A 25,465-nucleotide genomic window follows, 5' to 3' on the forward strand; every position below is an offset into this window, starting at 1 on the left:
CCTCATACATCCAGCCTCAGTACACCACGCAGCACGGGATGCCTCATACATCCAGCCTCAGTACCCCACACAGCGCGAGATGCCTCATACATCCAGCCTCAGTACCCCATGCAGCGCAAGATGCCTCATACATCTAGCCTCAGTACCCCATGCAGCGCAAGATGCCTCATACATCCATCCTCAGTACCCCATGCAGCGCGAGATGCCTCATACATTCAGCCTCAGTACCCCATGCAGCGTGAGATGCCTCATACATCTAGCCTCAGTACCCCATGCAGAGCGAGATGCCTCATACATCCAGCCTCAGTACCCCACACAGCGTGAGATGCCTCATACATCTAACCTCAGTACCCCATGCAGCGCAAGAGGCCTCATACATCCAGCCTCAGTACCCCATGCAGCGCCAGATGCCTCATACATCCAGCCTCCGTACCCCATGCAGAGCGAGATGCCTCATACATCCAGCCTCAGTACCCCACACAGCGCGAGATGCCTCATATGTCTAACCTCAGTACCCCATGCAGCGCAAGATGCCTCATACATCCAGCCTCAGTACCCCATGCAGCGCAACATGCCTCATACATCTAACCTCAGTACCCCACACAGCGCGAGATGCCTCATACATCCATCCTCAGTACCCCATGCAGCGCAAGATGCCTCATACATCCAGCCTCAGTACCCCATGCAGCGCAAGATGCCTCATACATCTAACCTCAGTACCCCACACAGCGCGAGATGCCTCATACATCCATCCTCAGTACCCCATGCAGCGCGAGATGCCTCATACATCCAGCCCCAATACACCATGCAGCGTGAGATGCCTCATACATCCAGCCTCAATACACCATGCAGAGCGAGATGCCTCATACATCCAGCCTCAGTACATCATGCAGCGCAAGATGCCTCATACATCCAGCCTCAATACACCACGCAGCGCGAGATGCCTCATACATCCAGCCTCAGTACACCAAGCAGTGCGAGATGCCTCATACATCTAACCTCAGTACACCATGCAGCGCGAGATGCCTCATACATCCAGCCTCGGTACACCACGCAGCGCGAGATGCCTCATACATCCAGCCTCAATACACCATGCAGAGCGAGATGCCTCATACATCCAGCCTCAATACACCATGCAGAGCGAGATGCCTCATACATCCAGCCTCAATACACCATGCAGAGCGAGATGCCTCATACATCCAGCCTCAGTACACCATGCAGCGCAAGATGCCTCATACATCTAACCTCAGTACACCACGCAGCGCGAGATGCCTCATACATCCAGCCTCAATACACCACGCAGCGTGAGATGCCTCATACATCCAGCCTCAATACACCATGCAGCGCGAGATGCCTCATACATCCAGCCTCAGTACACCACGTAGCGCATGATGCCTCATACATCCAGCCTCAGTACACCACGTAGCGCATGATGCCTCATACATCCAGCCTCAATACACCACACAGCGCAAGATGCCTCATACATCCAGCCTCAATACACCATGCAGCGTGAGATGCCTCAAACATCCAGCCTCAATACACCATGCAGCGCGAGATGCCTCATACATCCAGCCTCAATACACCACGCAGCGTGAGATGCCTCATACATCCAGCCTCAATACACCACGCAGCGTGAGATGCCTCATACATCCAGCCTCAATACACCATGCAGCGTGAGATGCCTCATACATCCAGCCTCAATACACTACACAGTGCGAGATGCCTCATACATCCAGCCTCAATACACCATGCAGCACGAGATGCCTCATACATCCAGCCTCAGTACACCATGCAGCGTGAGATGCCTCATACATCCAGCCTCAATACACCATGCAGCGTGAGATGCCTCATACATCCAGCCTCAATACACTACACAGTGCGAGATGCCTCATACATCCAGCCTCAATACACCATGCAGCACGAGATGCCTCATACATCCAGCCTCAGTACACCACGCAGCGCGAGATGCCTCATACATCCAGCCTCAGTACACCATGCAGCGCGAGATGCCTCATACATCCAGCCTCAATACACCATGCAGAGTGAGATGCCTCATACATCCAGCCTCAATACACCATGCAGTGTGAGATGCCTCATACATCCAGCCCCAATACACCACACAGCGCGAGATGCCTCATACATCCAGCCTCAATACACCATACAGCGCGAGATGCCTCATACATTCAGCCTCAATACACCACACAGTGCGAGATGCCTCATACATCCAACCTCAATACACCATGCAGCGCAAGATGCCTCATACATCCAGCCTCAGTACCCCATGCAGCGCAAGATGCCTCATACATCCAGCCTCAATACACCACGCAGCGCGAGATGCCTCATACATCCAGCCTCAGTACACCAAGCAGTGCGAGATGCCTCATACATCTAACCTCAGTACACCATGCAGCGCGAGATGCCTCATACATCCAGCCTCGGTACACCACGCAGCGCGAGATGCCTCATACATCCAGCCTCAATACACCATGCAGAGCGAGATGCCTCATACATCCAGCCTCAATACACTACACAGTGCGAGATGCCTCATACATCCAGCCTCAGTACACCATGCAGCGCGAGATGCCTCATACATCCAGCCTCAATACACCACGCAGCGTGAGATGCCTCATACATCCAGCCTCAATACACTGTGCAGCGTGAGATGCCTCATACATCTAGCCTCAATACACCATGCAGCGTGAGATGCCTCATACATCCAGCCTCAATACACCATGCAGCGCGAGATGCCTCATACATCCAGCCTCAGTACACCACGTAGCGCATGATGCCTCATACATCCAGCCTCAGTACACCACGTAGCGCATGATGCCTCATACATCCAGCCTCAATACACCACGCAGCGGGAGATGCCTCATACATCCAGCCTCAATACACCATGCAGAGTGAGATGCCTCAAACATCCAGCCTCAATACACCATGCAGCGCGAGATGCCTCATACATCCAGCCTCAATACACCACGCAGCGTGAGATGCCTCATACATCCAGCCTCAATACACCATGCAGCGTGAGATGCCTCATACATCCAGCCTCAATACACCACACAGTGCGAGATGCCTCATACATCCAGCCTCAATACACCATGCAGCGTGAGATGCCTCATACATCCAGCCTCAATACACTACACAGTGCGAGATGCCTCATACATCCAGCCTCAATACACCATGCAGCACGAGATGCCTCATACATCCAGCCTCAGTACACCATGCAGCGTGAGATGCCTCATACATCCAGCCTCAATACACCATGCAGCGTGAGATGCCTCATACATGCAGCCTCAATACACCATGCAGCGTGAGATGCCTCATACATCCAGCCTCAGTACACCATGCAGCGCGAGATGCCTCATACATCCAGCCTCAATACACCATGCAGAGTGAGATGCCTCATACATCCAGCCTCAATACACCATGCAGTGTGAGATGCCTCATACATCCAGCCCCAATACACCACACAGCGCGAGATGCCTCATACATCCAGCCTCAATACACCATACAGCGCGAGATGCCTCATACATCCAACCTCAATACACCATGCAGCGCAAGATGCCTCATACATCCAGCCTCAGTACCCCATGCAGCGCAAGATGCCTCATACATCCAGCCTCAATACACCACGCAGCGTGAGATGCCTCATACATCCAGCCTCAATACACCACGTAGCGGGAGATGCCTCATACATCCAGCCTCAATACACCACGCAGCGGGAGATGCCTCATACATCCAGCCTCAATACACCACACAGTGCGAGATGCCTCATACATCCAGCCTCAATACACCACACAGTGCGAGATGCCTCATACATCCAGCCTCAATACACCATGCAGCGCGAGATGCCTCATACGTCCAACCTCAATACACCATGCAGCGCAAGATGCCTCATACATCCAGCCTCAGTACACCACGCAGCGCGAGATGCCTCATACATCCAGCCTCAGTACACCACGCAGCGCGAGATGCCTCATACATCCAGCCTCAGTACACCACGTAGCGCATGATGCCTCATACATCCAGCCTCAGTAACCATGCAGCGCGAGATGCCTCATATATCCAGCCTCAATACACCATGCAGAGCGAGATGCCTCATACATCCAGCCTCAATACACCATGCAGAGCGAGATGCCTCATACATCCAAGCCTCAATACACCATGCAGAGCGAGATGCCTCATACATCCAGCCTCAGTACAACATGCAGCGCAAGATGCCTCATACATCTAACCTCAGTACACCACGCAGCGCGAGATGCCTCATACATCCAGCTTCAATACACTGTGCAGCGTGAGATGCCTCATACATCTAGCCTCAATACACCATGCAGCGTGAGATGCCTCATACATCCAGCCTCAATACACCATGCAGCGTGAGATGCCTCATACATCCAGCCTCAATACACCATGCAGCGCGAGATGCCTCATACATCCAGCCTCAATACACCATGCAGCGTGAGATGCCTCAAACATCCAGCCTCAATACACCATGCAGCGTGAGATGCCTCATACATCCAGCCTCAATACACTACACAGTGCGAGATGCCTCATACATCCAGCCTCAGTACACCATGCAGCGCGAGATGCCTCATACATCCAGCCTCAGTACACCACGTAGCGCGAGATGCCTCATACATCCAGCCTCAGTACACCACGTAGCGTGAGATGCCTCATACATCCAGCCTCAATACACTACACAGTGCGAGATGCCTCATACATCCAGCCTCAGTACACCACGTAGCGCATGATGCCTCATACATCCAGCCTCAGTACACCATGCAGCGCGAGATGCCTCATACATTCAGCCTCAATACACCACGCAGCGTGAGATGCCTCATACATCCAGCCTCAATACACCACGCAGCGTGAGATGCCTCATACATCCAGCCTCAATACACCACGCAGCGTGAGGTGCCTCATACATCCAGCCTCAATACACCATGCAGCGTGAGATGCCTCATACATCCAGCCTCAATACACTACACAGTGCGAGATGCCTCATACATCCAGCCTCAATACGCCATGCAGCACGAGATGCCTCATACATCCAGCCTCAGTACACCACGCAGCACGAGATGCCTCATACATCCAGCCTCAGTACACCACGCAGCACGAGATGCCTCATACATCCAGCCTCAGTACACCATGCAGCGCGAGATGCCTCATACATCCAGCCTCAATATGCTGTGCAGAGCGACATGCCTCGTGTGAGTGAGGCACCAGGTCCCGTGCAACTTTTTTCACGTCAGGCGCCTTTTTTGCTGAAATTGCGTTTTAGTCACAACATAATGCGAGTTCTGAGTAATATGACGCACAATATACAAGTGTCATATGAGGCTGTATACAGAGGAGAAAACTGCGGCTGCTTACATTGTAGCGCTTAATGTACAGACTCAGAGACACGGATATACAAGTGTCATACATCGCATTACGCAGCGCAGTCTCCTGTGCGTCCTGGACACATTGCGTTCCGACTAAGCTGCATTTTCAGCAAAAAAGCCGCCTGACGCTGGAAGATTCCCATGTGACCTGGTGTGCCAGGAAGGTCTGTATCACGTCACCATCCTGTACTGCCCCTAACCCTCCCCTCCCCCAGGGGTATTCCTGGCTGATGCCCTGCACTGTCTGCAGCGTGCAGTATAACAATCTCTGTGCACAGTAATTACCGTACCCGGGGTGCAGGCTGGGAAATGTCTTTATTAGATGGAAATAAGCAGCATTCTCCCACGTAACAAGCACAGCCGTGATATAGGGAGAGATGTCACCGTCTCATTGCATATGCTGTGTGCCACCATGATGCCCGCTGATAGCTGTAACGCTCCGCCATGCTGCGTGGGCCCTGTTCTCTGGATGTGGCGCAGTTCATGGACGCCCGCGTCCGGCATTGCACAGATACAGTTCACTTTCAGTGAGATCCTGGAGTGACATAGGAGATGAAGGGTGATGTGGGACACCATGCTCTGCCATACACATGCAGCATACATCCACAACACGTGTGTACCACAGGCCGCGTGTCCCTCCGGCGTGTCGCGCAGTCCTCGCATACCGGGCCTATGTTTGCACAATTGGGAAATCAGAGAAAACAGAACTGGCAGAATCAGAGTCTGACCTGCGCTGCAGTATCTTCAGGCTCTTCCCGGCCCGCCGTTCTTTTATCGGTTCCAGGAAGACCACATGGCGGCTGACTGCGACCTTACGCCCGTTAGTCCCGTCAGAAGCCGGCGGAGTCCCACAAAGGATGGAAGACTGAGCGCTGCTCTCCTGCGGAGGACTCGGGGTTTGTGGGGGCTTGGAGCAGCAGCGGAAGCAGCGACACGGAGTCATGTAGAGGTAGATGAAGACCAGGACCAGGCTGACTACACAGCCAAGGAGAGTGGTTAGACCAGTGTTAAAGGACTCCTCAGGCTTGGGAAAACGTACGGTCACATTGACCTCATGAGTGGCATTATAGCTGAGCCTTCTATTGACTGCGATACACATATAAACCCCGGAATTCCAGGGCTGGGCCTTCTGGATCTCTAAGCTCCCATTGGGGTGAACCTTAAAGCTCTGGTTGCTGTTTCCTGGAGGGAAGATGAAGTCATATGCTGGTGAGATCCACAGGTACGTGGTGTTCTCCTGTGGCAGGCTGGTGTTACAAGTCACCATAATTCTCCTCCCAACATGCACCTTCAATCCGGTATCATGGCCCAGCCCAACAGAGCAGTTATTAAACCCATTCTGGGACTCCAAGAACCGAACGAGTGCGCGGTGCTTCCCCATGTAGAGGCAGGTGTGCTCCTTGGAGAAGTCCATGACGGAGGGGAAGTTCCTCTGCTTCCAGCCCATGAAGAGGGTGTACAGGGCACAGGAGCAGGTGAGAGGGTTGTTGTGCAGGTAGAGGCCGCTTTTTATGAACATCGGTAGAGAAGACACCTCTTCCACTGGCAGCTCCACAAACCTGTTGGAGGAGAGGTCCAGGGTGCGGAGATGCGGGTTGGTCAGGTTCTGCATGGAGCTGAAGGAGAAGGTACTCAGGTTGTTCCAGCTGAGGTATATTTTCTGTATGTTTCCCAGGTGGGCAAAGGCAGCCACCTCCACGTAGACAATGTGGTTGTTGTACAGAAGGAGCTCCTCCAGGCTGCAGAGATGTAGAAACAGCTCTTCATGGATGCTCTGCAGCTGGTTTGAGGAGAGGTCCAGATGCCTCAGTTGGGTGGCGTTGTGGAAGGCCCGGGCCGGTAGCCATCTGACCTGGTTGTGGCTAAGGCGCAGTGTATGAAGATGGGGGATTCTGGATAGCCAGTTATTGTTGAGCAAGCTGATACAGTTGTGGCTGAAGTCCAAGCTGGTGGATGTGGCGGGCAGGCCGCCGGGCAGCTCCTTCAGGCTGATGTTTGTACAACTGAGGAGGTCCGAGGCACAGATGCACTTAGAGGGGCATCCAGCTAGCATCTCCACCATGAGGAGGAGGATTAGCAGGCTTTCTGTCCATTGCGTCTGCCCAGGACAGCTTATCATGGTGATAAATGGCTCAGTAGGTTCTGTGGAGCAGCGATGGCTAAGCCATAGTGTTACAGCCTGGTAATGGAACAAGTCTACTAAGCAGACGGCATCTACCGGCCTCTCGTCTCGCACGGAGCTCCTCTCCGGCTTAGGACCTGGAACAGAAAGACTTTCTGCAGAGTTGAATCAATGCTGAATCCTCTCACAGCTGATGTTTGGGCACTCATCTCCCACCCTCCCATCATAGGAATGAGTGCTGTCTCCGGACACTCATTGGCTGGCTCCCTGTGTAATCTTATCAATGGCTCCCTCCCTTCATCTCCTGCTACTACCAGGGGGGCGGCCGGTGATAGGAAGCTCTGTGCTGGGCAGTGCGGATGTAATTGCTGCTGTGAGGAATAGTTATTGTAACCATCAGAAATGTAATAAAGGTTATTAGTCTGTGCCAGGTTCCAGGCTTACACCATGCTGTACCCCTGGGTAACGTCTCCAGATCAATTGAATACTCATTGTGCTATGATACAGCGTGGCTGCAGACAAAGGGTAAAAGTCATTGTTGCTGCACAGAAAGTGTTAAAGTAACGGAGGGAGGCACTTGGAATGGGTTAAGGCTGCATTGAGGCTGCTGGGAAAGGGCTAAGGTTGCATTGAGGCAGCTGGGAAAAGGTTAAGGTGGCTGGAAGGCGGCTGGGATAGGGTTAAGGTGGCTGGGAAAGGGTTAAGGTGGCAGAGAGGGTGCTGGGAAGGGTTAAGGTGGCAGGAAGGCGGCTGGAATAGGGTTATGGTAGCAGGGAGGTGCCTGGGAAAGGGTTACGGTGGCTGGGAAAGGGTTAGGGAGGTGGCTGGGAAAGGGTTAAGGTGGCAGGGAGGCGGCTGGGAAAGGGTTAAGGTGGCAGGGAGGCAGCTGGGAAAGGGTTAAGGTGGCAGAGGCGCTGCTGGGAAAGGGCTAAGGTTGCATTGAGGCAGCTGGGAAAGGGCTAAGGTGGCTGGAAGGCGGCTGGGATAGGGTTAAGGTGGCTGGGAAAGGGTTAAGGTGGCAGAGAGGGTGCTGGGAAGGGTTAAGGTGGCAGGAAGGCGGCTGGAATAGGGTTATGGTAGCAGGGAGGTGGCTGGGAAAGGGTTACGGTGGCTGGGAAAGGGTTAGGGAGGTGGCTGGGAAAGGGTTAAGGTTGCATTGAGGCAGCTGGGAAAAGGTTAAGGTGGCTGGAAGGCGGCTGGGAAAGGGTTACGGTGGCTGGGAGGCGGCTGGGAAAGGGTTAAGGTGGCAGGGAGGCGGCTGGGAAAGGGTTACGGTGGCAGGGAGGCGGCTGGGAAAGGGTTAAGGTGGCAGGGAGGCGGCTGGGAAAGGGTTACGGTGGCAGGGAGGCGGCTGGGAAAGGGTTATGGTGGCAGGGAGGCGGCTGGGAAAGGGTTAAGGTGGCAGGGAGGCGGCTGGGAAAGGGTTAAGGTGGCAGGGAGGTGGCTGGGAAAGGGTTAAGGTGGCTGGGAGGCGGCTGGGAAAGGGTTAAGGTGGCTGGGAAAGGGTTACGGTGGCAGGCGGCGCAGGCTGCGGTGTAATGTGAGTGTTCCCTCTCCCAGCGTCAGTGTGGGGAATTAGTGGGTAGGAGATCTGAGCTGGGTCTCCCCAGGGCGTCACTCTGTTCTAGTGCTGGAGAGAGACCTGAGATGAGAAACACAATCTGACATCTGCCTGTCACTGCCAGGCCTACCCACTGACTCTGCATCTGTCTGCTGGGAGTTGTAGTCCATTACATACTTCTCCATTTCCATCCTGGGAGCTGTATTCATGTACTCTCTCACCCCGGCCGCCCCCTCATACCACTATCTCCCACCCCTGCCGCCCCCTCATACCACTATCTCCCACCCCTGCCGCCCCCTCATACCACTATCTCCCACCCCGGCCGCCCCCTTATACCACTATCTCCCACCCCGGCCGCCCCCTCATACCACTATCTCCCACCCCGGCCGCCCCCTCATACCACTATCTCCCACCCCTGCCGCCCCCTCATACCACTATCTCCCACCCCGGCCGCCCCCTCATACCACTATCTCCCACCCCGGCCGCCCCCTCATACCACTATCTCCCACCCCGGCCGCCCCCTCATACCACTATCTCCCACCCCGGCCGCCCCCTCATACCACTATCTCCCACCCCTGCCGCCCCCTCATACCACTATCTCCCACCCCGGCCGCCCCCTCATACCACTATCTCCCACCCCTGCCGCCCCCTCATACCACTATCTCCCACCCCGGCCGCCCCCTCATACCACTATCTCCCACCCCGGCCGCCCCCTCATACCACTATCTCCCACCCCGGCCGCCCCCTCATACCACTATCTCCCACCCCTGCCGCCCCCTCATACCACTATCTCCCACCCCGGCCGCCCCCTCATACCACTATCTCCCACCCCGGCCGCCCCTCATACCACTATCTCCCACCCCGGCCGCCCCCTCATACCACTATCTCCCACCCCTGCCGCCCCCTCATACCACTATCTCCCACCCCTGCTGCCCCCTCATACCACTATCTCCCACCCCTGCTGCCCCCTCATACCACTATCTCCCACCCCTGCCACCCCCTCATACCACTATCTCCCATCCCTGCTGCCCCCTCATACCACTATCTCCCACCCCTGCCGCCCCCTCATACCACTATCTCCCATCCCTGCTGCCCCCTCATACCACTATCTCCCACACCTGCCGTCCCCTCATACCACTATCTCCCACCCCTGCCGTCCCCTCATACCACTATCTCCCACCCCTGCCGTCCCCTCATACCACTATACCCCCCCCTGCCGCCCCCTCATACCACTATTTCCCACCCCTGCCGCCCCATCATACCACTATCTCCCACCCCTGCCGCCCCTCATACCACTATCTCCCACCCCTGCCGCCCCTCATACCACTATCTCCCACCCCGGCCGCCCCCTCATACCACTATCCCCCCCCCTGCCGCCCCCTCATACCACTATCCCCCCCCCTGCCGCCCCCTCATACCACTATCCCCCCCCCCTTGCCGCCCCATCATACCACTATCTCCCACCCCTGCCGTCCCCTCATACCACTATCTCCCACCCCCGCCGTCCCCTCATACCACTATCTCCCCCCCCCTGCCGCCCCCTCATACCACTATCTCCCCCCCCTGCCGCCCCCTCATACCACTATCTCCCCCCCCTGCCGCCCCCTCATACCACTATCTCCCGCCCCTCATACCACTATCTCCCACCCCTGCCGCCCCCTCATACCACTATCCCCCCCCCCCTGCCGCCCCCTCATACCACTATCCCCCCCCCCCTGCCGCCCCATCATACCACTATCTCCCACCCCTGCCGTCCCCTCATACCACTATCTCCCACCCCCGCCGTCCCCTCATACCACTATCTCCCCCCCCTGCCGCCCCCTCATACCACTATCTCCCCCCCCTGCCGCCCCCTCATACCACTATCTCCCCCCCCTGCCGCCCCCTCATACCACTATCTCCCGCCCCTCATACCACTATCTCCCACCCCTGCCGCCCCCTCATACCACTATCTCCCACCCCTGCCGCCCCCTCATACCACTATCTCCCATCCCTGCCGCCCCGTCATACCACTATCTTCCCCCCCGGCCGCCCCCTCATACCACTATCTCCCACCCCGGCCGCCCCCTCATACCACTATCTCCCACCCCTGCCGCCCCCCATACCACTATCTCCCACCCCTGCCGCCCCCTCATACCACTATCTCCCATCCCTGCCGCCCTCTCATACCACTATCTCCTACCCCTGCCGCCCCCTCATACCACTATCTCCCACCCCTGCCGCCCCCTCATACCACTATCTGCCGCCCCCTCATACCACTATCTCCCATCCCTGCCGCCCCCTCATACCACTATCTCCTACCCCTGCCGCCCCCTCATACCACTATCTCCCATCCCTGCCGCCGCCTCATACCACTATCTCCCACCCCTGCCGCCCCCTCATACCACTATCTCCCACCCCTGCCGCCCCCTCATACCACTATCTCCCACCCCTGCCGCCCCCTCATACCAATATCTCCCACCCCTGCCGCCCCCTCTTACCACTATCTCCCACCCCTGCCACCCCCTCATACCACTATCTCCCACCCCTGCCGCCCCCTTATACCACTATCTCCCACCCCTGCCGCCCCTCATACCCCTATCTCCCACCCCTGCCGCCCCCTCATACCACTATCTCCCACCCCTGCCGCCCCCTCATACCATTATCTCCCACCCCTGCCGCCCCCTCATACCACCATCTCCTACCCCTGCCGCCCCTCATACCTCTATCTCCCACCCCTGCCGCCCCTCATACCTCTATCTCCCACCCCTGCCGCCCCCTCATACCACTATCAGCCGCCCACTCATACCACTATCTCCCACCCCTGCCGCCCCCTCATACCACTATCTCCCACCCCTGCCGTCCCCTCATACCACTATCTCCCACCCCTGCCGTCCCCTCATACCACTCCTTAGTAGTATTCTGTGATTGCGGTAGAATACAGCGTTTTATTCATGCCCTTGGTCACACTGGGGGAAGTGGGGTGTGTGCCTCTGCGGTGTCCGTCCTTGTACAGCGCTGCAGTATATGGTGCAGATAATCACTTATGATCTCAGGGTTCACAGATAGGGTAAGCTGCCCTTGGTACATGTGAGGTCACTGCTGACATCATACACCCTTCCGTGTCATTAGGAAGATATTGGCAGCAGGTTTATACCTGGCCCCCGCAGATCTCGTATCCTGAACACTGGTCCAGATTTATCAGCTCCTTTCCAAACCCAGTCTGTGACATGGCAGTGAGGAGCTGATTGGTTGGTAGTATATCACTGTGCTATTTATCACTCTCCAAGGCTTGATAAATCTGGGCCACTCTTCTGTCGGTAATCCTGGAGACAACATCACCGGTTATATGTCAGGTGACACCGTGTCACCGCCATATCTTGTTATTCCATGACGCGCTGCCCTGCTACTCAGCACTGTACAGTCTAATAGGTGACTGGGACACATGATACGTGACAGTTATATCTGGTGGGCCGCCGGCAGTGGTACCAGGACGTATGGTAAGTGAAGGCTGTGTGTCTTATTACTCTGTATCCTCCCCTCAGGGTCCAGCAAGCCACCAGTGTACTATTGGCAGACCCCTGCTTCCAGTTACGCTCTATCCAGTACCTACTGGGGCAGATTGAACCAAACGCCCTGGGGACAGGGCCGCCCCCTGCTGACAAGAAGCATTTCTCCATGCAGGCCTGTAAGTACCCCCGCCTGGTGGCCATGTCTGAGGTAAAGGTATATGGAGCATGTTCTTCCACACACCGCCCTGTGATGCCGATAATAACGGACATGGCGGACAGCCTGTCAGCGCTAAGCCTGTGTCATATGCGGATCAGGGTCACGCTCACAGATGACGCCTTCTGCTGTCACACATGTAAATGCAATTGGGCGGCTCTCGGGGGTTAACTAGGGTGAGCCACAAACATGAAGGAAACACTTTAATAATCGGTGCCTACATCTCTGGCAGCGCCCCCTGCAGGCAGACCATGTTATTACATTCTCTGACATAGACACACAGACCGTCTGCCCTATACACACACACTGTGGTTACTTTGTGTCAGGAGCCAGTATGTCTGGAGTGTGGGGGGAAACCCACGAAGCACGAGGAGAACATACAAACTCCACACAGCTAAGGGCCGTGGTGGAAAGCCATGAGGCAGTAATACTAACCACTACACCGGCCGTGCTGTCTGTGGTATATTAGCATGACCATTCTGCACAAAAACATGATGTGTTTGTATATATAAATATATATATATATATATATATATATATTCTGCACAGCATACAATGTCACTGCACATATTCTGGGCCCCCTGAGGGCACCGTTTGTACGTCTGCTGGGAATTTGGCATTTATATGATGATACAGAAATAATGGGATATTTGCCGCCAGCCCAAATTGCTCCAGAACTTTTGCTCTGCGTTTCTAATTGCGTCATTAATGAGAAATCCCATTGCACGTGAAGACATTAGGGGGCATTGTGCTGTGGGTGGAAGGGGGTCTCCTCGTGTCTTGTGAGTGGGGGGGGGATTCCCATGTGATGATACCCACAGTCCTCTGTTGCGGATCAGGACACCTGTGACCAGGGATGACGCCGGGATAGTTATAGATGAGGGCGTGGGGGCAGTAATACGGCAGACATTCTGCATTGTATAACATTTGCCTGGAGCCTGTCGGAGGCGAGCTCAGCCTATGGCATTGGTTCCCAAATGTGCTCTCGTGGCACTCCAACAGTCCAGGTTTTAAGGATATCCCTGCTTGGGCACAGATGAATTAATTAGTACCTCAGTTAGCCTGATTATACCATCTGTGCACTATCAGGGATATCACTGAAACCTGGAGTGTTGGGCCTTGAGGACCGTGTTTGGGAACCCCTGCCCTATGGAATGGCTGCATCCAGGGAGTGTAGGTGACGGGTACCCGGAGTATCTGACGCCAGGATAACATGTCTCTCTCTACAGATACAGACTACATCAGTGCAGAGGAGCTCAGTAAGGTGAGCCGGATGCTGGCACACCTGAGCGAAGAGTCTAAGCAGGCGGCCGCTACCAGTCAGGTGAGTGCCCATGTTCTCTGTACCTGTGTGAGCTGCGCCCGTGTTCTCTGTACCTGCGTGAGATGCGCCCGTGTTCTCTGTGCCTGTGTGAGCTGCGCCCATGTTCTCTGTGCCTGCGTGAGGTGCGCCCGTGTTCTCTGTACCTGCGTGAGCTGCGCCCGTGTTCTCTGTGCCTGTGTGAGGTGTGCCCGTGTTCTCTGTACCTGTGTTAGGTGCGCCCGTGTTCTCTGTACCTGCGTGAGCTGCGCCCATGTTCTCTGTACCTGCGTGAGCTGCGCCCGTGTTCTCTGTACCTGCGTGAGCTGCGCCCGTGTTCTCTGTGCCTGTGTGAGGTGCGCCCGTGTTCTCTGTGCCTGTGTGAGCTGCGCCCATGTTCTCTGTACCTGCGTGAGGTGCGCCCGTGTTCTCTGTACCTGCGTGAGATGCGCCCGTGTTCTCTGTGCCTGCGTGAGGTGCGCCCATGTTCTCTGTACCTGCGTGAGCTGCGCCCGTGTTCTCTGTGCCTGCGTGAGGTGCGCCCGTGTTCTCTGTACCTGCGTGAGCTGCGCCCGTGTTCTCTGTGCCTGCGTGAGGTGCGCCCGTGTTCTCTGTACCTGCGTGAGGTGCGCCCGTGTTCTCTGTGCCTGCGTGAGGTGCGCCCGTGTTCTCTGTACCTGCGTGAGGTGCGCCCGTGTTCTCTGTGCCTGCGTGAGCTGCGCCCGTGTTCTCTGTGCCTGCGTGAGGTGCGCCCGTGTTCTCTGTACCTGCGTGAGCTGCGCCCGTGTTCTCTGTGCCTGCGTGAGGTGCGCCCATGTTCTCTGTACCTGCGTGAGCTGCGCCCGTGTTCTCTGTGCCTGCGTGAGGTGCGCCCGTGTTCTCTGTACCTGCGTGAGGTGCGCCCGTGTTCTCTGTACCTGCGTGAGCTGCGCCCGTGTTCTCTGTGCCTGCGTGAGGTGCGCCCGTGTTCTCTGTACCTGCGTGAGCTGCGCCCGTGTTCTCTGTGCCTGCGTGAGGTGCGCCCATGTTCTCTGTACCTGCGTGAGCTGCGCCCGTGTTCTCTGTGCCTGCGTGAGGTGCGCCCGTGTTCTCTGTACCTGCGTGAGGTGCGCCCGTGTTCTCTGTGCCTGCGTGAGCTGCGCCCGTGTTCTCTGTACCTGCGTGAGGTGCACCCGTGTTCTCTGTGCCTGCGTGAGCTGCGCCCGTGTTCTCTGTACCTGCGTGAGCTGCGCCCGTGTTCTCTGTACCTGCGTGAGCTGCGCCCGTGTTCTCTGTACCTGTGTGAGGTGCGCCCGTGTTTTCTGTACCTGCGTGAGCTGCGCCCATGTTCTCTGTACCTGCGTGAGGTGCGCCCGTGTTCTCTGTACCTGCGTGAGATGCGCCCGTGTTCTCTGTACCTGCGTGAGCTGCGCCCGTGTTCTCTGTGCCTGCGTGAGGTGCACCCGTGTTCTCTGTACCTGCGTGAGCTGCGCCCGTGTTCTCTGTGCCTGCGTGAGGTGCACCCGTGTTCTCTGTACCTGCGTGAGGTGCGCCCGTGTTCTCTGTACCTGCGTGAGCTGCGCCCGTGTTCTCTGTGCCTGCGTGAGCTGCGCCCGTGTTCTCTGTACCTGCGTGAGATGCGCCCGTGTTCTCTGTACCTGTGTGAGGTGCACCCGTGTTCTCTGTACCTGCGTGAGGTGCGCCCGTGTTCTCTGTACCTGCGTGAGATGCGCCCGTGTTCTCTGTACCTGCGTGAGCTGCGCCCGTGTTCTCTGTACCTGCGTGAGGTGCACCCGTGTTCTCTGTACCTGCGTGAGATGCGCCCGTGTTCTCTGTACCTGCGTGAGCTGCGCCCGTGTTCTCTGTACCTGCGTGAGCTGCGCCCGTGTTCTTTGTGCCTGTGTGAGGTGCGCCCGTGTTCTCTGTGCCTGCGTGAGGTGCGCCCGTGTTCTCTGTACCTGCGTGAGGTGCACCCGTGTTCTCTGTGCCTGCGTGAGGTGCGCCCGTGTTCTCTGTACCTGCGTGAGGTGCGCCCGTGTTCTCTGTACCTGCGTGAGATGCGCCCGTGTTCTCTGTACCTGCGTGAGCTGCGCCCGTGTTCTCTGTACCTGCGTGAGGTGCGCCCGTGTTCTCTGTACCTGCGTGAGGTGCGCCCGTGTTCTCTGTACCTGCGTGAGATGCGCCCGTGTTCTCTGTACCTGCGTGAGGTGCACCCGTGTTCTCTGTGCCTGCGTGAGATGCGCCCGTGTTCTCTGTACCTGCGTGAGGTGCACCCGTGTTCTCTGTACCTGCGTGAGCTGCGCCCGTGTTCTCTGTACCTGCGTGAGCTGCGCCCGTGTTCTCTGTACCTGCGTGAGGTGCGCCCGTGTTCTCTGTACCTGCGTGAGCTGCGCCCGTGTTCTCTGTGCCTGCGTGAGGTGCGCCCGTGTTCTCTGTACCTGCGTGAGATGCGCCCGTGTTCTCTGTACCTGCGTGAGGTGCGCCCGTGTTCTCTGTACCTGCGTGAGCTGCGCCCGTGTTCTCTGTACCTGCGTGAGATGCGCCCGTGTTCTCTGTACCTGCGTGAGGTGCACCCGTGTTCTCTGTGCCTGCGTGAGGTGCGCCCGTGTTCTCTGTACCTGCGTGAGCTGCGCCCGTGTTCTCTGTACCTGCGTGAGGTGCGCCCGTGTTCTCTGTACCTGCGTGAGGTGCGCCCGTGTTCTCTGTACCTGCGTGAGCTGCGCCCGTGTTCTTTGTGCCTGTGTGAGGTGCGCCCGTGTTCTCTGTACCTGCGTGAGCTGCGCCCGTGTTCTTTGTGCCTGTGTGAGGTGCGCCCGTGTTCTCTGTGACTGCGTGAGGTGCGCCCGTGTTCTCTGTGCCTGTGTGAGGTGCGCCCGTGTTCTCTGTGCCTGCGTGAGGTGCACCCGTGTTCTCTGTGCCTGCGTGAGGTGCGCCCGTGTTCTCTGTACCTGCGTGAGCTGCGCCCGTGTTCTCTGTACCTGCGTGAGCTGCGCCCGTGTTCTCTGTACCTGCGTGAGCTGCGCCCGTGTTCTCTGTGCCTGTGTGAGATGCGCCCGTGTTCTCTGTGCCTGCGTGAGCTGCGCCCGTGTTCTCTGTGCCTGTGTGAGCTGCGCCCGTGTTCTCTGTACCTGTGTTAGGTGCGCCCGTGTTCTCTGTGCCTGCGTGAGCTGCGCCCGTGTTCTCTGTACCTGTGTGAGCTGCGCCCGTGTTCTCTGTACCTGCGTGAGATGCGCCCGTGTTCTCTGTACCTGTGTGAGCTGCGCCCGTGTTCTCTGTACCTGCGTGAGGTGCGCCCGTGTTCTCTGTGACTGCGTGAGGTGCGCCCGTGTTCTCTGTGCCTGTGTGAGGTGCGCCCGTGTTCTCTGTACCTGTGTTAGGTGCGCCCGTGTTCTCTGTACCTGCGTGAGGTGCGCCCGTGTTCTCTGTGCCTGTGTTAGGTGCGCCCGTGTTCTCTGTGCCTGTGTTAGGTGCGCCCGTGTTCTCTGTGCCTGTGTTAGGTGCGCCCGTGTTCTCTGTGCCTGCGTTCTCTGTGCCTGCGTGAGATGCGCCCGTGTACTCTGTGCCTGTGTGAGGTGCGCCCGTGTTCTCTGTGCCTGTGTGAGATGCGCCCGTGTTCTCTGTGCGTGTGTGAGGTGCGCCCGTGTTCTCTGTACCTGTGTTAGGTGTGCCCGTGTTCTCTGTGCCTGCGTGAGGTGCGCCCGTGTTCTCTGTACCTGCGTGAGGTGCGCCCGTGTTCTCTGTACCTGCGTGAGGTGCGCCCGTGTTCTCTGTACCTGCGTGAGCTGCGCCCGTGTTCTCTGTACCTGCGTGAGGTGCGCCCGTGTTCTCTGTGCCTGCGTGAGATGCGCCCGTGTTCTCTGTACCTGCGTGAGGTGCGTCCGTGTTCTCTGTACCTGTGTGAGGTGCGCCCGTGTTCTCTGTGCCTGCGTGAGATGCGCCCGTGTTCTGTGTGCCTGCTTGAGGTGCGTCCGTGTTCTCTGTACCTGTGTGAGGTGCGCCCGTGTTCTCTGCGCCTGCGTGAGACGTGCCTGTGTTCTCCATGCGCCGGCTGATCACGGACTGTGTGTCTACATGATGCGCGCCTGTGTTCTCCGTATGCCTGTGAGATGCGTGACTGTGCTCTCTGTCTGTGTGACACGTGCCTGTGTTCTCCATGCGCCGGCTGATCACGGACTGTGTGTCTACATGATGCGCGCCTGTGTTCTCCGTATGCCTGTGAGACGCGCTGACCTTTCTTGCAGATGAAGTTATCAGTTTACTGCAGATCGGCATAAAAATAGTTTACTGAACAGAATGTGATCCTCACAGGGAAATCTCTGCATTATTAATGCTGCTCTGCATTACTTCCCAGCCAGTGTCCTCTCCCAGCCAGGCGGTGTACCGGGGACAGAGAGGGGATTAGACGCAGCAATACCTCCCAGCCAGTGTCCTCTCCCAGCCAGACGGTGTACCGGGGACAGAGAGGGGATTAGACGCAGCAATACCTCCCAGCCAGTGTCCTCTCCCAGCCAGGCGGTGTACCGGGGACAGAGAGGGGGTTAGACGCAGCATTACCTCCCAGGCAGGCGGTGTACCGGGGACAGAGAGGGGGGTTAGACGCAGCAATACCTCCCAGCCAGTGTCCTCACCCAGCCAGGCGGTGTACCGGGGACAGAGAGGGGGTTAGACGCAGCATTACCTCCCAGGCAGGCGGTGTCCTGGGGACAGAGAGGGGGTTAGACACTGCATTACTTCCCAGCCAGTGTCCTCTCTCAGCCAGGCGGTGTACCGGGGACAGAGAGGGGTTAGACGTTGCATTACCTCCCAGCCAGGCGGTGTACTGGGGACAGAGAGGGGGTTAGACGCAGCATTACCTCCCAGCCAGGCGGTGTATCGGGGACAGAGAGGGGGTTAGACGCAGCATTACCTCCCAGCCAGTGTCCTCTCCCAGCCAGGCGGTGTACCGGGGACAGAGAGGGGGTTAGACGCTGCATTACCTCCCAGCCAGTGTGCTCTCCCAGCCAGGCAGTGTACCGGGGACAGAGAGGGGGTTAGACGCAGCATTACCTCCCAGCCAGGCGGTGTACCGGGGACAGAGAGGGGGTTAGATGCTGCATTACATCCTAGCCAGTGTCCTCTCTCAGCCAGGCGGTGTACCGGGGACAGAGCGGGGGTTAGACGCAGCATTACCTCCCAGCAAGGCGGTGTACCGGGGACAGAGAGGGGGTTAGACGCAGCATTACCTCCCATCCAGGCGGTGTACCGGGGACAGAGAGGGGGTTAGACGCTGCATTACCTCCCAGCCAGTGTCCTCTCCCAGCCAGGCGGTGTACCGCGGACAGAAAGGGGGTTAGATGCTGCATTACCTCCCAGCCAGTGTCCTCTCTCAGCCAGGCGGTGTACCGGGGACAGAGAGGGGATAAGACGCTGCATTACCTCCCGGCCAGGCGGTGTACCGGGGACAGAGAGGGGGTTAGACGCTGCATTACGTCCCAGCCAGGCGGTGTACCGGGGACAGAGAGGGGGTTAGACACTGCATTATTTCCCGGCCAGGAGGTGTACCGGGGACAGAGAGGGGGTTAGACACAGCATTACCTACCAACCAGTGTCCTCTCCCAGTCAGGCTGTGTACCGGGGACAGAGAGGGGGGTTAGACGTAGCATTACCTCCCAGGCAGGCATTGTACCGGGGACATAGAGGGGGGTTAGACGCTGCATTACTTCCCAGCCAGTGTCCTCTCTCAGCCAGGCGGTGTACCGGGGACAGAGAGGGGGTTAGACGCTGCATTGCTTCCCAGCCAGTGTCCTCTCTCAGCCAGGCGGTGTACCGGGGACAGAGAGGGGGTTAGACGCTGCATTACTTCCCAGCCAGTGTCCTCTCTCAGCCAGGCGGTGTACCGGGGACAGAGAGGGGGTTAGACGCTGCATTACCTCCCAGCCAGGCGGTGTATCGGGGACAGAGAGGGGGTTAGACGCAGCATTACCTCCCAGCCAGTGTCCTCTCCCAGCCAGGCGGTGTACCGGGGACAGAGAGGGGGTTAGACGCAGCAATACCTCCCAGCCAGTGTCCTCTCCCAGCCAGGCGGTGTACCGGGGACAGAGCAGGGGTTAGACGCAGCATTACCTCCCAGCAAGGCGGTGTACCAAGGACAGAGAGGGGGTTAGACGCAGCATTACCTCCCAGCCAGGCGGTGTACCGGGGACAGAGAGGGGGTTAGACGCTGCATTACCTCCCAGCCAGTGTGCTCTCCCAGCCAGGCGGTGTACCGGGGACAGAGAGGGGATTAGACGCAGCAATACCTCCCAGCCAGTGTCCTCTCCCAGCCAGGCGGTGTACCGGGGACAGAGAGGGGGTTAGACGCAGCAATACCTCCCAGCCAGTGTCCTCTCCCAGCCAGCCGGTGTACCGGGGACAGAGAGGGGGGTTAGACGCAGCATTACCTCCCAAGCAGGCGGTATACCGGGGACAGAGAGGGGGGTTAGACGCAGCATTACCTCCCAGGCAGGCGGTGTACCGGGGACAGAGAGGGGGTTAGACGCTGCATTACTTCCCAGCCAGTGTCCTTTCTGAGCCAGGCGGTGTACCGGGGACAGAGAGGGGATTAGACGCAGCAATACCTCCCAGCCAGTGTCCTCTCCCAGCCAGGCGGTGTACCGGGGACAGAGAGGGGGTTAGACGCAGCAATACCTCCCAGCCAGTGTCCTCTCCCAGCCAGCCGGTGTACCGGGGACAGAGAGGGGGTTAGACGCAGCAATACCTCCCAGCCAGTGTCCTCTCCCAGCCAGCCGGTGTACCGGGGACAGAGAGGGGGGTTAGACGCAGCATTACCTCCCAGGCAGGCGGTGTACCGGGGACAGAGAGGGGGTTAGACGCTGTATTACTTCCCAGCCAGTGTCCTTTCTGAGCCAGGCGGTGTACCGGGGACAGAGAGGGGGTTAGACGCTGCATTACTTCCCAGCCAGTGTCCTCTCTCAGCCAAGCGGTGTACTGGGGACAGAGAGGGGGTTACACGCTGCATTACTTCCCAGCCAGTGTCCTCTCTCAGCCAGGCGGTGTACTGGGGACAGAGAGGGGGTTAGATGCTGCATTACTTCCCAGCCAGTGTCCTCTCTCAGCCAAGCGGTGTACTGGGGACAGAGAGGGGGTTAGACGCTGCATTACTTCCCAGCCAGTGTCCTCTCCCAGCCAGGCTGTGTACCGGGGACAGAGAGGGGGTTAGACGCAGCATTACCTCCCAGCCAGGCGGTGTACCGGGGACAGAGAAGGGGTTAGATGCAGCAATACCTCCCAACCAGGCGGTATACCGGGGACAGAGAGGGCGTTAGAGGCAGCATTACCTCCCAGCCAGGCGGTGTACCGGGGACAGAGAGGGGGTTAGACGCAGCATTACCTCCCAGCCTGGTGGTGTACTGGGGACAGAGAGGGAGTTAGATGCTGCATTACCTCCCAGCCTGTGTCCTCTCTCAGCCAGGCGGTGTACCGTGGACAGAGAGGGGATAAGACGCTGCATTACGTCCCAGCCAGGCGGTGTACCGGGGACAGAGAGGGGGTTAGACGTTGCATTATGGCTCAGCCAGGCCGTGTACCGGGGACAGAGAGGGGGTTAGACACAGCATTACCTCCCAACCAGTGTCCTCTCCCAGCCAGGCGGTGTATCGGGGACAGAGAGGGGGTTAGACGCTGCAGTACTTCCCAGCCAGTGTCCTTTCTTAGCCAGGCGGTGTACCGGGGAAAGAGAGGGGGTTAGACGCTGCATTGCTTCCCAGCCAGTGTCCTCTCTCAGCCAGGCGGTGTACCGGGGACAGAGAGGGGGTTAGACGCTGCATTACTTCCCAGCCAGTGTCCTCTCTCAGCCAGGCGGTGTACCGGGGACAGAGAGGGGGTTAGACGCTGCATTACCTCCCGGCCAGTGTGCTCTCCCAGCCAGGCGGTGTACCGGGGACAGAGAGGGGGATAGATGCAGCATTACCTCCCAGCCAGGCGGTGTACCGGGGACAGAGAGGGGGTTAGACGTTGCATTATGGCTCAGCCAGGCGGTGTACCGGGGACAGAGAGGGGGTTAAACGCTGCATTACCTCCCAGCCAGGCGGTGTACCGGGGACAGAGAGGGGGTTAGACGTTGCATTACCTCCCGGCCAGGCAGTGTACCGGGGACAGAGAGGGGGTTAGACGTTGCATTATGGCTCAGCCAGGCGGTGTACCGGGGACAGAGAGGGGGTTACACGCTGCGTTATCTCCCGGCCAGGCGGTATACCGGGGACAGAGAGGGGGTTAGACGTTGCATTATGGCTCAGCCAGGCGGTGTACCGGGGACAGAGAGGGGGTTACACGCTGCATTACCTCCCGGCCAGGCGGTGTACCGGGGACAGAGAGGGGGTTAGACGTTGCATTATGGCTCAGGCAGGCGGTGTACCGGGGACAGAGAGGGGGTTAGACGTTGCATTACCTTCCGGCCAGGCAGTGTACCGGGGACAGAGAGGGGGTTAGACGTTGCATTATGGCTCAGCCAGGCGGTGTACCGGGGACAGAGAGGGGGTTACACGCTGCGTTATCTCCCGGCCAGGCGGTGTACCGGGGACAGAGAGGGGGTTAGATGTTGCATTATGGCTCAGCCAGGCGGTGTACCGGGGACAGAGAGGGGGTTACACGCTGCATTACATCCCGGCCAGGCGGTGTACCAGGCACAGAGAGGGGGTAACACGCTGCATTACCTCCCAGCCAGGCGGTGTACCGGGGACAGAGAGGGGGTTAGACGCTGCATTATCTCCCGGCCAGGCAGTGTACCGGGGACAGAGAGGGGGTTACACGCTGCATTACCTCCCGGCCAGGCGGTGTACCGGGGACAGAGAGGGGGTTAGACGTTGCATTATGGCTCAGCCAGGCGGTGTACCGGGGACAGAGAGGGGGTTAGACGTTGCATTATGGCTCAGCCAGGCGGTGTACCGGGGACAGAGAGGGGGTTACACGCTGCATTACATCCCGGCCAGGCGGTGTACCGGGGACAGAGAGGGGGGTTAGACGCAGCATTACCTCCCGGCCAGGCGGTGTACCGGGTACAGAGAGGGGGTTACACGCTGCATTACCTCCCGGCCAGGCGGTGTACCGGGGACAGAGAGGGGGTTAGACGTTGCATTATGGCTCAGCCAGGCGGTGTACCGGGGACAGAGAGGGGGTTACACGCTGCGTTATCTCCCGGCCAGGCGGTGTTCCGGGGACAGAGAGGGAATAGTATAGCAGTGGCCGCTATGACTGACAGCTGTAAATCAGGGTGTGTCTCTCTCACTGTTCTTTTGTACATTGCAGCCCACCAGTGAGGAAGACCTGTGTCCCATCTGTTATGCTCACCCCATATCTGCCGTATTCAAACCCTGCTCCCACAAGTCCTGCAAGTGAGTAGATGGCCGCCCCCAGCCAGACTGTAAGTATCCTGAGCTGATCACCTGGTACTCACCGTGTTTCCTGCTTGTTCCTCTCCAGAGCATGCATCAACCAGCATCTTATGAACAACAAGGACTGCTTCTTCTGCAAGGCCACCATCACGGGTGTGGAGGACTATGAGAAGCCGGTAGCCTAGCACCCAGACCCCTCTCCCCTTACACAGAGTGCTTTATTGCGTTTACATGTAATTTAATGTCCTGGTTTTCTGCCGCCCTCTCTGTGACTGATCGCTGTGTGTGAGGAGTGCGGAGTGTGTTGTGTGTAAGTATTATCCTCACACTGCCCACATTACACAACTGTCCAGTGTCCTGCAGCCATCATCAGCCCGTGCCCACACAGTGCCAGTGGGCAGTGCCATCACTGGAGGATGCTGGGAGAAGTGGCGCTGTGGCACCGTTTACAGTAAAGATACTTTTTATCATGTATATCTGTGTCCTATGAGAGATCACAGAAACGAGTATTAAATTATTTAACCATCCAACATTTGTGACTTTTTCTCACACTAAGGCTGAAAGGAGAAAACCTCTGAGCTCAGTACAGAGATATAGATACAAATAGGATTGGATCCAGGTCTGACCTCTTCCCAATCATCAGTCTTCTGCCCAACATCCCCACTTTGCCTCCATACCCGTCATCCTCGTCTGTCATCTCTTGCTGTCAGTAGGATTCTATAGAGCATTTGTCGAGGAAGGTTTAGGTGTATGAAACATTAATCTATGACAAAAAGGAGCCGATCAGTGACTATTTTAGTAATAAGAGTAAATTTGCTCATGGTAAAGTGAAAAAATAGGATTTTGGTACCTACCGGTAAATCCTTTTCTCTAACGTCCTAGAGGATGCTGGGGACTCCGTAAGGACCATGGGGATAGACGGGCTCCGCAGGAGACATGGGCACTTTAAGAAAGAATTTAGTTCCTGGTGTGCACTGGCTCCTCCCTCTATGCCCCTCCTCCAGACCTCAGTTTGATACTGTGCCCAGAGGAGCTGAGTGCTTTTCAGTGAGCTCTCCTGAGTTTACTGATAGAAAGTATTTTGTTAGGTTTTTTATTTTCAGGGAGCTCTGCTGGCAACAGACTCCCTGCATCGAGGGACTGAGGGGAGAGAAGCAGCCCTACTCTCTGAAGCTAGGTCCTGCTTCTTAGGCTACTGGACACCATTAGCTCCAGGGGGATCGTACACAGGATCTCACCCTCGTCGTCCGTCCCAGAGCCGCGCCGCCGTCCACCTCGCAGAGCCGGAAGATAGAAGCCGGGTGAGTATGAGAAGAAAAGAAGACTTCACAGGCGGCAGAAGACTTCATGATCTTCACTGAGGTGACGCACAGCACTGCAGCTGTGCGCCATTGCTCCCACACACCTCACATACTCCGGTCACTGTAAGGGTGCAGGGCGCAGGGGGGGGCGCCCTGGGCAGCAATATAAACCTCTTATTTGGCAAAAGGAGCATATATACAGCTGGACACTGTATATATGCAGGAGCCCCCGCCAATTTTACACTTTTACCGGGACAGAAGCCCGCCGTCGAGGGGGCGGGGCTTCTCCCTCAGCACTCACCAGCGCCATGTTTTTCTCCACAGCACGCTGAGAGGAAGCTCCCCGGACTCTCCCCTGCTTATACCACGGTAGAAGAGAGGGTTTTAAAGAAGAGGGGGGGCACATAATTCGGCGCAGATATTAACAGCTCTACTGGGTAAACATTAAATTGCTGTGTTTTTTCCTGGGTCATATAGCGCTGGGGTGTGTGCTGGCATACTCTCTCTCTGTCTCTCCAAAGGGCCTTGTGGGGGAATTATCTTCAGATGAGCATTCCCTGAGTGTGTGGTGTGTCGGTACGTGTGTGTCGACATGTCTGAGGTAAAAGGCTCCCCTAAGGAGGAGATGGAGCATATGTGTGTGTGAGAGGGTGTCTCCGTCGACAACGCCGACACCTGTTTGGATATGTGTAATTAAGTGCTAAGGTGAATTTATTGCACAAAAGATTAGAGAACAGACAGG

At 57.3% G+C, this 25,465-nt stretch overlaps 2 protein-coding genes across 3 annotated transcripts in view; one reads left to right on the forward strand and one right to left on the reverse strand.

Moving 5' to 3' along the window:
- The window catches only part of RNF123 (ring finger protein 123), a 265,837-nt gene extending 241,885 nt beyond the window's left edge, over positions 1-23,952 (forward strand). For both annotated transcript variants that reach the window (XM_063941450.1, XM_063941449.1), the window contains exons 36-39: positions 12,595-12,737; positions 14,005-14,099; positions 23,337-23,422; positions 23,511-23,952. In XM_063941450.1, the coding sequence (XP_063797520.1) occupies positions 12,595-12,737; positions 14,005-14,099; positions 23,337-23,422; positions 23,511-23,607 (421 nt within the window). In that variant the 3' untranslated portion in view covers positions 23,608-23,952. The remainder of the gene's footprint in view (positions 1-12,594; positions 12,738-14,004; positions 14,100-23,336; positions 23,423-23,510) is intronic.
- Positions 5,694-7,680, reverse strand: AMIGO3 (adhesion molecule with Ig like domain 3). Its single transcript, XM_063938873.1, has one exon. It carries the CDS (start codon positions 7,504-7,506, stop codon positions 6,058-6,060), a length of 1,449 nt encoding a protein of 482 aa, XP_063794943.1. The 5' UTR covers positions 7,507-7,680; the 3' UTR covers positions 5,694-6,057.
- Positions 23,953-25,465: the final 1,513 nt, after the last annotated feature.

Source organism: Pseudophryne corroboree, chromosome 9 (assembly GCF_028390025.1).
Source record: "Pseudophryne corroboree isolate aPseCor3 chromosome 9, aPseCor3.hap2, whole genome shotgun sequence".
NCBI classification, from domain to species: domain Eukaryota; kingdom Metazoa; phylum Chordata; class Amphibia; order Anura; family Myobatrachidae; genus Pseudophryne; species Pseudophryne corroboree.

What these genes read in the sequence shown, in the direction of transcription:
- AMIGO3 (XM_063938873.1), bottom strand. Translation starts at nt 7,506, where the DNA reads ATGATAAGCTGTCCTGGGCAGACGCAATGGACAGAAAGCCTGCTAATC.